This window comes from Sinohyriopsis cumingii, chromosome 18 (assembly GCF_028554795.1).
Source record: "Sinohyriopsis cumingii isolate HCF-2022 chromosome 18, ASM2855479v2, whole genome shotgun sequence".
NCBI classification, from domain to species: Eukaryota; Metazoa; Mollusca; class Bivalvia; order Unionida; family Unionidae; genus Sinohyriopsis; species Sinohyriopsis cumingii.
In genome coordinates, this window is record NC_142978.1 from 93,441,341 (window position 1) to 93,455,442 (window position 14,102).

General features: G+C 33.6%; 1 protein-coding gene across 4 annotated transcripts in view; it reads right to left on the reverse strand.

The window, feature by feature from the left end:
• Positions 1-10,106: 10,106 nt before the first annotated feature.
• LOC149777518 (transcriptional adapter 2-alpha-like) overlaps positions 10,107-14,102 on the reverse strand; it is a 46,022-nt gene continuing 42,026 nt past the window's right edge. For all 4 annotated transcript variants that reach the window (XM_089942105.1, XM_089942107.1, XM_089942106.1 and 1 more), the window contains 2 exons: positions 13,100-13,173; positions 10,107-10,300 (listed from right to left, as the gene is read on the reverse strand). In XM_089942105.1, the coding sequence (XP_089798231.1) occupies positions 10,109-10,300; positions 13,100-13,173 (266 nt within the window). In that variant the 3' untranslated portion in view covers positions 10,107-10,108. The remainder of the gene's footprint in view (positions 10,301-13,099; positions 13,174-14,102) is intronic.

The window sequence follows — 14,102 nt, forward strand, 5'->3', positions numbered from 1 at the left end:
GGAATTGCACATGAAAAATTTCTATTATCTCCTGACAACTCTGCTACACGTGTTGCAAATCCTAAGTTGTAATTTCCATTAATACATTTTATAACATCAAATGCACCAGCTGGTCTATCTTCATATTCATGACCAGCTGGTTGTGGATCAGCTGCAGTACCTCGTGGTGTTTGTAACTTAATATATTGAGCATGATCAGCATGGTCTGTAACATCTTTAGCAAACATCATTGATGGACCGGCTGATCTTGTGTAATCATCAGAATATCTCGCTAGACCAATTATTGTTGTAGCAACATCGACATCCTTCTGAATTGATTCAATATTTCTTCCATCAATCATATATGTAGCGCTATCAAACAGTGCCATAACCCCATTGTTGACAAAACCAACTCGCAAATTGGCATCATATGCCGTATTAGCCGCAACATTCGTTACAAGTTCGCCTTCTACTTCAATAAACGTCTCAGCGGACAAGAAATATCTACTTGTATCCTGAACTTGAAGTTCGATGCGACCGCGTTGATTTGGTTGTCTTGCGTCATAGGAATAAAATTGATAATCACGTTTTGATTCATCTTTGAGGACCGGCGCATCCATGTCAAGTGCTGGGTCGGATATGCGTTTAAACATTTTATTATATACTTTCGGTTTAAATCAACGCCGCGTTGACTTTATCAAGCGAAACGAAGTCCACTTCCTGCTATTAAATTTGCAATAATATTTCTTTGTATTTCATCGATCTATCAAGGCTGCTAGTCTTTTTTTATTTGCGGCTTGATTTATTATTTTACTAACATCCACGGCATGATTTCCGTACTGGGTAATTTTACTGGTGGTGGTCTGGCCACTTGTGGTCTGCGTATTAATCGTGCTAGTCTATCTTTGATAGCAGTAAAGGACTTACCAGCAACATTACCAATAACACCAGGAGCTTTTACACCAACAGCACTAATAGCTTTAATTGATAATTGTTTTGCAATTGGAGCTATTTTGGGGGTCATTCTTGCAAATAACCCTTGAATAACGTTACCAAGACCATCACCGTAAATTGCTTGATAGATAGGCAATCGTGAATTCGCTGCTCTGACCATTACAGGGCCACGATGTCGTTGATGTATGATCATCTTATTTGTTATCTATATATCTAATCACTGTGATAGTCATCAACGAGTTCATTGATAAGTTCTCGGTAAACGCCGATATCCATGATACCACCTTGAAATAATCGTTGACAAATATCACCTGCTTCATTAATTATTTCTGGTGAGTTATTTCCAGCCCGCGTTCCTCCTATGAGAACTTCTAATCGTGATATATCGGAAAGAATATTGTTAGGACAAGCAACAAGACCACTTCCCGTAAAACCACTACCAGTAGGCGCATCGTGAAACTCTTCTTCTGGATATTGTGGTCGAGTAGTTTGTTGTCGCCTCACTTTGATTACAGCTTGTCTAAATTTTATATACCCTGGATCTTTTATATTAACACGCGAATTTAGGGAGGCAAAATATAATGCAGGAAGCCAATTTTGAGGTTTTACTTTTTCAACAAATTCAGATTCTAAATAATTTTCTCTAGAATCCTATTGATACGCAGCATTGATTAATTTATCCCGGTCAGCAAAAGTATTAAGAGCTTCATTGGTAAACATTGCTACAGGGCGTGACGGTATTCCGGAAGAATTAGGTTGAGGTTGTTATATTTGTTGCAGAGGTGGAGGATGAAAGTAACCGGATAAAGGCACGTGTAATTGGATCTAGCAAAAGCACCAAATGCAATTACGTGAATTTCAAGTTTATTTATGATGCAACTACAAATTAACGATGCATGAATGTAACACCCTACTCATGCGCACAAACTTCAACAAAGGATATAACAAAATAATATCGTTCCAAAATGGTTACGACCAAGGCATGGATTTTCAACAAAATAATCACAAATTAGCTTTGATGTCAACTGACGTGATCAATGTATCGAACCTATTAACATCTTCACTGACATATGGATATATCAACAGATTCATATATGTAATTTCTCAACAGATACGATTTATATATGGATCTATCAACACATCTGATTTATATATGGATCTATCAACATATATGATTTACATATGGAACTATCAATATATATGGATTATATATGGATCTATCAACATATGATTTATATATGGATCTATCAACATATGATTTATATATGGATCTATCAATAAATATAATTTATATATGGATCTATCAATAAATATAATTTATATATGGATCTATCCACATATATGATTTATATATGGATCTATCCACATATATGATTTATATATGGATCTATCCACATATATATGGATCTATCAATATATATGATTTATAGATGGATCTATCAACATATAATTTATATATGGATCTAACAACAGATATGATCTATACATGGATATATCAACATATATGGATTATATATGGATATATCAACATATATGGATTATATATGAATTTATCAACATATATGATTTATATATGGATCTATCAACATACATGGATTATATATGGATCTATCAACAGATATGATCTTTATATGGATCTATCAACATATATGACTTATATATGGATCTATCAACATATATGGATTATATATGGATCTATCAACAGATATGATCTTTATATGGATCTATCAACATATATGATTTATATATGGATCTATCAACATATACGATTTATATAGGGATCTATCAACATGTATGGATTATATATGGATCTATCAACAGATATGATCTTTATATGGATCTATCAACATATACGATTTATATATGGATCTATCAACATATATGGATTATATATGGATCTATCAACAGATATGATCTTTATATGGATCTATCTACATATATGATTTATATATGGATCTATCAACATATACGATTTATATATGGATCTATCAACATATATGATTTATATATGGATCTATCAACATATATGATTTATATATGGCTCTATCAACATATATGGATTATATATGGATCTATCAACATATATGATTTATATATGGATCTATCAACATATACGATTTATATATGGATCTATCAACATATATGATTTATATATGGATCTATCAACAGATATGGATCATATATGGATCTATCAACAGATATGATCTTTATATGGATCTATCAACATATATGATTTATATATGGATCTATCAACATATATGATTTATATATGGATCTATCAACATATATGATTTATATATGGATCTATCAACATATACGATTTATATATGGATATATCAAGATATATGATTTATATATGGATCTATCAACATATATGGATTATATATGGATCTATCAACAGATATGATCTTTATATGGATCTATCAACATATACGATTATTATATGGATCTATTAACATATATAATTTATATATGGATCTATCAACATATATGATTTATTTATGGATCTATCAACATATACGATTTATATATGGATCTATCAACATATATAATTTATATATGGATCTATTAACATATATGATTTATTTATGGATCTATCCATGAGGTCTACTGGACTGCTTTGCAGTGACCCCCATTTCCCTACCAATGTTAATCTTTGCAAGAGGTGTTCCATTTATAAAATTAGTGTGAAATCTAGATTTTTATGACAAGATATTTAACTCATTTTTAAAGCCTTCCCGAATTGAAAGAAAATTTTGGGGCTGGGGTGGGGTGGTTGGTGTAATCACTGATTTTCTAATCTTCAGCAATATAATACCCTCGAGATTTCATATGTTTGAACAATGTTTAAGTTGTGTATAAGAGTCCTTTGATGCTCCATTTCATCAATATACAGTACTTAGATTACACGCATAGCTTATTGTTTTCATTTATATGGTTACACTTTTGCATACAACTGGTACAAAGTTTTGGATGGGACATTATGTCACTTTCAGAGACACAATATTTCTTCTGATTCACAGCTATTAATAGAATCGTCATAGCCTTTCCATTTTACCAATACATATTTTTAGCCATTCATGGTTTAACGTTTGAAAAGTCGTCCTAGTCTTGAAGACATTCTTTTGCTTTTTTCAAATAGAGGTAATTCCATCTCATACAAAATATTTCTGTAATATTCATAATTTCAAGTCTTCTTATTTACCAGAGGATCTCCTCAAATAACCTCTCTGAATATAAAACTAAATTTCTAATGTGAAATTAGGAAGACAGTCATTAGAAAAAATAGATTTATATTTGTTAGATCCTTACTTTCTCATCTACTTTACATTTGGGTGTTCCATAGGCAGCTGTTGTAAGGTGGTGGGATACGTTTATTCATACTTTAGGTCCGTTTTCTACTTTAATCTGCTTTAAATGATGACGTTTCTTAAGATCTAATGTATCATATAATATATTCATCAATAATGGTTTATAATTGTATGGTTTCATTTTCAGTAAAATGCTTCCACATTCTAGCTGAAAAAGTTTGACCAAAACTTTCTACTACATATATTTTTTTTTTGTCTGAATGAATAGAGTAACAATCAGTGTTCTCCAATAATTTCTTTATATTTACTTCATGAAATGTTTGCTTTCTTTGAATTATATTATTTTCTGGTTTTCTCTCCTCAAATTTAGAAAAGTCTTAGGTATCTCATTTCCTGTTTTTGTTGTTTTCTTTCTTAGCATAGGTGTGGTTTGATCAAAAATCAATCCCTGTCCAAATATATTTACATTCATGGTTGCAATTTGAACTAAAATACTTTCTAATGAAACTAATCCATTTACACAATGCAATTTTGTTGCTCTCTAGTTAAACAATTCCTTTCACACAATCCTAAAAGATGTTCTAATTAAACTAACCCTTCCACACAATGCTAAACAATTTTCTTGTTAGCTAATCCTTTCACACAATGCTAAAGATGTTCTTGTTAAACTAATCATTTCATGTGCTTGATTCTTAGTTCTTTTGCTTTTTGTTCTTTATGAATATTAGCTATTAAATTTTGTTTTCATCTGTCTTTTTAATTCCGTCGTATTCTGATTAATAATCTGTTAATTTCTTATCAGCTTCCACCCTCCATGTGATACAAATTATTATCCTCCAAAGTCTTTAAAATTTGTCCATCAATACGCCTTAGTATCGGTTAATATCAACAAGTCACTTAAATTTACAATACAGCTCACATCTTGTTCACTAGTTGCTGAAATATCTAGCTTCTTTGCCTCATGATATTTCTCCAAGCATTTAAAAGTCACATCATTAGGACCTCAAGATTATATTAACCAAGGCATTTACAATATTTCTGTCATTATTTGTTTTGTTAAAAACAAATGATGAAATGGGGAAATTAATTAGAATGAGCTATTCTAATATATATATATATATATATATATATATATATATATATATATAGAGAGAGAGAGAGAGAGAGAGAGAGAGAGAGAGATCTTTAATGATAATAAATTTGATATCTGCCATCAATATTAAATTCCAAGTTAACAGAAACTAAGGTCACTACTCTATGTTAAAAGTATTCTTTTTCCTCAATAACAAGATCTGATTCTTTTATTATATCATATTTTAATTTTTGAGCCCTTCTTGGTAATTTCTTTTTATTACAACTACATTCAAGAAATAACTTTGAAGGCTGTCACTTGATTTACCATTTCTGCTAACCAGATTTCTTTTATTGTGCCAGTTGTAAATATTACTGATTAGTCAATGGGTAACATTTTGCTGATTTAGTCAATGAGTAACATTTAAATTTGATGTTGTTTCTTTTTACTAGGTAGATTAATTTCAGTTCACTGATAAATGTTTATCGAAATTAAATAAGAGAGAATTCTGGACCAGTTAATTATGGTTGTTTGTTAGTGAGATTTTAATCTTGAAAGGTATAAATACACACACTTGTCAATCATAATTTGTTTGGTAAACTGCGGCATAAGACTAACTAATGATAAATACTAATGTTTTCGTAATGCAAAGTTTTGAATATTAAATTATAAAAAGAAAATCAAACTCGTCTTTGTCTGAATTGGAAGTTATGATGGTCATCAAATATAATATATGATGTGATTTGGATTTTTAACATAGCTTTAACAATTTTTCAGTCATATTGCTACGATGTCTGCAATGTGGCAGTTTATAGTGATGTCTAGCGCTGGGGCATCATGCCGCAGACATGTAGTATGATGTCCCACCCAGCCACATTATCCTGACACCAGGCTGACCAGTCCTAACACTAACCGCTTAATGCTGACCACCAAGCGAGGCAGCTGTTAGTACCATATTTCTAAGTCTTTGGTATGACTCGGCCGGGGATTGAGCCCACGACCTCCTGCATCCAAATATAATATGTGACTCACTGCTTGAATATTTAGGACTATGTCAATCAACCTTGCTTAGCACCTACTTATCTATAGTCACACCTATTTATCTAATTATCTATAGTCAATGTGAAGGCTATCAGCTTAAGCATTGTGTGAGCAGTTGCCTCATGCCACATAATGTAGTCACAATAGTGGAAACATTACCACAACCAAGACTGTAAATTAAGCATGTGGTCAATATGTGAGAAATGCTACCATGACCAGACTAAAATATAGGCATGAGGTCAACATGTGGGAAACATTACCACAACCATGACTAAAATAAAGGTATGAGGTCAACATGTGGGAAACATTACCACAACCATGACTAAAATATTTTACCACAACCATGACTAAAATATAGGCATGAAGTCAACATGTGGGAAACATTACCACAACCATGACTAAAATATTTTACCACAACCATGACTAAAATATAGGCATGTGGTCAACATGTGGGAAACATTACCACAACCATGACTAAAATATAGGCATGATAGGCATGAGGTCAACATGTGGGAAACATTACCACAACCATGACTAAAATATGGGCATGAGGTCAACATGTGGGAAACATTACCACAACCATGACTAAAATATGGGCATGAGGTCAACATGTGGGAAACATTACCACAACCATGACTAAAATATTTTACCACAACCATGACTAAAATATAGGCATGTGGTCAACATGTGGGAAACATTACCACAACCATGACTAAAATATAGGCATGATAGGCATGAGGTCAACATGTAGGAAACATTACCACAACCATGACTAAAATATTTTACCACAACCATGACTAAAATATAGGCATGAGGTCAACATGTGGGAAACATTACCACAACCATGACTAAAATATTTTACCACAACCATGACTAAAATATAGGCATGAGGTCAACATGTGGGAAGCATTACCACAACCATGACTAAAATATTTTACCACAACCATGACTAAAATATGGGCATGAGGTCAACATGTGGGAAACATTACCACAACCATGACTAAAATATTTTACCACAACCATGACTAAAATATAGGCATGTGGTCAACATGTGGGAAACATTACCACAACCATGACTAAAATATAGACATGTAGTCAACATGTGAGAAATGTTACCACCATCAGGACTAAAATATAGGCATGTGGTCAAAATGTGGGAAATGTTACCACCACCAGTATTAAAATATTGGCACTATATAGTACCTTCATTAATATTCATTATCTCTGTATACTATATATTACTTTATATGTAGTCTTGCTGAAATGATTTTTAGGTCAATAACAGGCTAACAGCACAAGTCTAAAAAAAGGTGTGCAATAGCTATAAAATCATTTGTGCATTAAACAACTATATCCAAGTTCACTTCAGTATAAGCAAACATGCTTTATGTAGTCATAGTCAACCGATGAAGAGACATTTTCACTAGCCAAGGTTCCGATGTGTTAACCATATCTACACCTTGGCAGATTGTTCAGATATTCATTGCTTCGGATCTGTCAGTTTCATTCAATCCAATCAAAATCATGTTGTTCAAATTACAAGATCAAGACAAGTGGAGCACATAACTGGAATGGATTGATAAATAAGAAATTTCACACTGCCCATCCAAGTTTGTACAAATAAATCTTTTCCCTCAAATACACATGTAATGGCTTCTCTCTGGTATACAGTTATACTTTCAATGTTAAACTTACAAAGTATCCTTTTGAAGTCAACTGCCTCCACCATTTTCAGCCGACGTACAACACACTGCTGTTACCCACTATTGGATAGTTGGCATTACATACTAAGGGAGACAAATAATGAAATGCTTATGTGTAATATGTGTGTGTGTGTGTGTGTGATTTGGATTTTTAACATAGCTTTAACAATTTTTCAGCCATATCGATATGATATACACAGTTTAGAAGTTTATAGTGATGTCTGGCACTGGGTCATCATGCTGCAGACATGTAGCATGATGTCCCACCCAGTCACATTATCCTGACACCAGGCTGACCAGTACTAACACTAACCTATTAATGCTGAGGGCCAAGTGAGGCAGCTGTTAGTACCAATTTTGTAAGTCTTTGGTATGACTCAGTCAGGGATCAAACCCACAACCTTCTGCATCCGAGGCAGACGCTCAAACCATTAGGCCACTGGAGCAGTCTGCTTGTGTGTAATCACAGTGAACTGATGTAGAGACACTTAAGTATATGCAATCATGACTGTGTAGTCACAGTGAACTGATGTAGAGACACTTCAGTATAAGCAATCATGACTTTGTGTAGTCACAGTGAACTGATATAGAGACACTTAAGTATAAGCAATCATGACTATGTAGTCACAGTGAACTGATGTAGAGACACTTCAGTATAAGCAATCATGACTGTGTAGTCACAGTGAACTGATGTAGAGACACTTCAGTATAAGCAATCATGACGGCGTAGTCAGTGAACTGATGTAGAGACACTTAAGTACAAGCAATCATGACTGTGTAGTCACAGTGAACTGATGTAGAGACACTTCAGTATAAGTAATCATGACTTTGTGTAGTCACAGTGAAGTGATGTAGAGACACTTAAGTATAAGCAATCATGACTGTCTAGTCAGTGAATTGATGTAGAGACACTTAAGTATAAGCTATCACGACTGTGTAGTCACAGTGAACTGATGTAGAGACACTTAAGTATAAGCAATCATGAGTGTAGTCACAGTGAACTGATGTAGAGACACTTAAGTATAAGCAATCATGAGTGTAGTCACAGTGAACTGATGTAGAGACACTTAAGTACATGCAATCATGACTGTGTAGTCACAGTGAACTGATGTAGTGACACTTAAGTATATGCAATCATGACTGTGTAGTCACAGTTAACTGATGTAGAGACACTTCAGTATAAGCAATAATGATTTTGTGTAGTCACAGTGAACTGATGTAGAGACATTTCAAAAGGCACACACACACAGATGGCCAAACAGATGAATCAAAAGATAGAAGAACAAAACTGAGATATTTTCCCATCTTGATGGAAGGAAAAATAACTAGAAATGTGTCTCTGGGACGTGGCTCCTCCCTCACATACCCTAAAAAAATAATTGGCATAACCAAATTAAAGAAACATTGGTTCAAGTTGCCAGTACAAACTACTTAGTCAAAACAAAGGCATAACTACACAAATTTTAAAGGAAAAATTCAATCTGACTCAAGTTAGGACTTCTTAACTGTAAAATCCCTACCAAACTGGTTTGAACAAAGTTCTTCAAACAGCCACTTAACTAAATAAACATTCATGATGTACAGCATGGACAAATGCAAGGAAAATATAAGGCGAAAACTGAGTCATGTATGCCATAAATAAATGAAAGGACAAACAAGGGCAACACTTTATATGTATAGCACAGATGCAATGACAAAGGGCAACACATTATGCTGTATAGCACAACAGAAGCATGGACAAACAAGGACAACATTTTATGATCCACAACACAGACAGATGCATGGACAAACAAGGACAACACTTTATGTTGTATAGCACAGACAGATGCACAGACAAACAAGAACAACACTTTCTGATCCATAAAACATACCGATGCAAGGACAAAGAAGGGCAACACTTTATGATATATAACACAGACGGAGCAAGGACAAAGAAGGGCAACACTTTATGTTGTATAGCACAGACAGATGCAAAGACTAACAAGAACAAGTATGGGTAACACATTAGGCATTTGGCCAAACAAAGAAAAATCCCACACAATAAAATATCACAGAGGATCTTTATTCAGAACACCTTCAGTGCACAGAAAATCATAGATTTTTCGAGTCTTGTTGACATCTATTTTAATCAGCTGACGAGCCTGAGCCAACTTCAAACAGCCATATTTTTGACACTCATTCATCAGAAGGCTTTTAAATTCCAGATATGCCTCTGGAACCAACCTGACTGTGGCACAGAGCTGAAAAAAACAAATTACACTGATAGTCTTCAGTCATCAAATTAAAGTGATTTTGCATGATAAGAAAGTTAGATTTTACTGTCAAAAGTCTGGAGAAAATTTAACAAATATTAAGAAATGAATGGTTGGCAAAAAATTAAATTCAAATTACAGAATAAAGTACAATAACACAAAACTTTCAAGATTGCCTCAAAATTACTCAGTTTCATCCCTAATTTGTTATATCTTTATTAAATTGAATATATTTTGCCCAATCAGGTTTGCAAATTAATTTATCACTAACTATACATTTCTTGTATCTCTGTGCTCATAATATTCATGGTCTACTGCATCCTGGATAAATTCCTATATTCTGGGTCACAGATTCCTAATTTAAAACCGATGAGATTCTCACGTCATATGAACTTTTTAACAACTTCAATGAGAAAGCCAATCAAATTTAGATTTGAACTCTTTCGTCTACTATAATATTTTTTAATCCTAGATGGCAAATTGTGCCTCCTACACTATTTATTAATTCCAGATGACACACTTTTTGCTGCCATGAATTTCTGTTTTATTACAGTTTGTATAGTCACAGAAAAACTAGAATTAGGAAGCATGGTTGCATGTCATGGTACCTTTCTCAATTATATTCATCTCCACCCACAAACATTTAACTCCCATCTACATGCAAGACCATGTGCTGGTCTTGAATAATACAAGTATTCAATTGTTCATCCTGAGTAACTGTTCATATAAGGCAAGAAGCTCAATAATTTTATATATCTGACCTGGGGCAATATCTCAACCGAAAGGTTTTTCTTCAATAGTTTTAATTTGAACATCTGTAGCATCTTAAGTGATTAAACAAATGAAACCTGGATATATCTCCACAAAACTCATTAAATAATAAATAATTGTATATCACTGAACTTAATACAGTTATGCAAAAGTATCTGCCACTCCCTCCATCCCAGATCAAAATTAGAAAACTGATATGCAAATCTATGGAAAACTCAAATATTATCCCTTGATTTTAAATCTATATGCTGAACAAAGTTGATGAACTTGTGCGACAAAACAGTATGTTTCTTAGAAAGGTGCAGGGGATACAAATTACTGTTTTCACATGTATTACATGTACCCAACTGTAAGCAGATGATATCCAGGCCCTGCATTCTCAAACATTTTTGAGCATGAAACTTTAAACAATCTCAAAACCCTAAATTTGGATGAGATTCTTAGGATGCTTCCATGTCATGGAAATATGGCTATCTGGCAATCTAAGAAAAGAAACAGTACATAAAGTTATGCGATTCTAGCTGTAAAAATAAGCTTACAGACTGTTAAGTTTGGAGACTCTGAGATTCTAGCTTTATTCTTATTAAAGTCATAGACTGTTGAAGTTTGTAGACTTAGATTTGCACCTTATTCTAATTAAAGGCATAGACTATTGAAGTTTGTAGACTTAGATTTGCACTTTATTCTAATTAAAGGCATAGACTATTGATGCTTTGAGAATGAGATTCTAGCTTTATTCTAATTAAAGTTGCAGATTGTTGATGGTTAAGACTTTGAGATTCTTGATTGATTATAAATAAGCTTATAGAATGTTCAAGTTTGGAGACTGAGATTCCAGATTTATTCTAATTAAAGCTGTAGGCTGTAAGTTTGGATCTTTGAGGTAATAGCTTTATTCTAATTAAAGTCAAAGACTGCTGATGTTTTAGAGTCTTTGAGATTTTAGCTTTATAAAAGTCAAGGACTGTTGATGTTTTGAAGTCTATGAGATTCGAGCTTTATTAAAGTCACAGACTGTTGATGTTTTGGAGTCTATGTGTTTGTAGCTTTATTCTAATTAAAGTCATAGACTGTTGATGTTTTGGAGTCTATGTGTTTGTAGCTTTATTCTAATTAAAGTCAAAGACTGTTGATGTTTTGAAGTCTATGAGATTCTAGCTTTATTAAGGTCATAGACTGTTGATGTTTTGGAGTCTATAAGATTCTAGCTTTATTAAGGTCATAGACTGTTGATGTTTTGGAGTCTATGAGGTTCTAGCTTTATTAAAGTCATAGGCTGTTGATGTTTTAGAGACTATGAGATTTTAGCTATTAAAGTCATAGGCTGTTGATGTTTTAGAGACTATGAGATTTTAGCTATTAAAGTCATAGACTGTTGATGCTTTGAAGTCTATGAGATTCTAGCTTTATTAAAGTCATAGACTGTGGATGCTTTGAAGTCTATGAGATTCTAACTTTATAAAAGTCAGAGACTGTTGATGTTTTGGAGTCTATGAGATTCAAGCTTGATAAAAGTCATAGACTGTGGATGATTTGAAGTCTTTGAGATTCTAGCTTGATAAAAGTCAGAGACTGTTGATGTTTTGGAGTCTATGAGGTTCTAGCTTTATGACAGTCATAGACTGTGGATGTTTTGAAGTCTATGAGATTCTAGCTTTATTAAAGTCATTAGCTTTATTCTAATTAAAGTCATAGACTGTTGATGTTTCAGAGTCTATGAGATTCTAGCTTTATTCTAATTAAAGTCATAGACTGTTGATGTTTCGGAGTCTATAAGATTCTAGCTTTATTAAAGTCATAGACTGTCAAAGCCAGGAGACTTTGAGTGTGAACTTTTCCTCAAATTGTTTTGAGAATATCCTGTTATATCTGCTGTCACAAAAGGCACTAACTGAGACAGTTCTACACAATTCATTCTACTTCTGATCTCAAGCAAACCATATCAACCCTTTTCTGCTAGGTCACTGTGCAACAGGAGATCTGGGTAAAGCTAGTTTTTGATGATTGACTGTGTACCTCTTTCTCCTTGGAGGTAAGTTTATCATATCCTGGTAATCCAATGATCTCCAATGGTGCAGCGGCTCTTCTAGCTGTGGAGGTAAAAAAAAAAAAATTTGATCAAGGGAAGTATGGGAAATCATTTGTGTATCCATTACCATCTTTAATTGTATGGGCTATGGTTTTAGGTTTGTATGATACTGTAAAATGGAAAACATATTAAGTCATTCTTACTTGATTTTTTTTGTGGCCTAGTGGTTAGAGCGTCCACATCGGATGTGGGAGGTTGTGGGTTCAATCCCCAGCCGGGTCATAACAGAGACTTACAAAAATGGTACTAACAGCTGCCTTCCTTGGCGTTCAGCATTAAGAGGTTAGTGTTAGGACTGGTCGGGCTGGTGTCAGGATAATGTGATTGGGTGGGATATCATGCTACATGTCTGCGGCATGATGCCCCAGTGCTAGACATCACTATAAACTGCTACATTGCAGACATCGTAGCTATATGACTAAAAAATTGTTTTATGTTGTTGTAGGGTTTAATGCCATTTTTCAGCACATGATAGGCTATGCATGGCTACCAGTATTAATGGTGGAGGAAGAACCCAGTAAAACCCCAGAAAGAACCACCGACCCAAGCTGAAAAATTGTTAAAGCTACATTAAAAATCGAAATCACATCACACATCACTTACTTGATTTTTCTTAAAATTTATCTTGAACATACAAGCCATATTTCTTCACAGTAAATGAACACCTTCAAACACATATAATATGCAGTCTGCATGTAAATTCTATACTACCACATGTCACATGATTGAAATACTCTGCTTACATCAATATTTCCTTTGACAACAAGGAAAATGACAAAACTCTATACTTATCTGCTTGAACAATAAATGTGTTCATCAACACAGATGCACCACCAGTATGCCTTAAATGTCTTAAATACAACACATACAGAATGAACATGAGTAACACATGATTTCTACTGATGTTTCATCAGAAATTTCAAGTGCCCT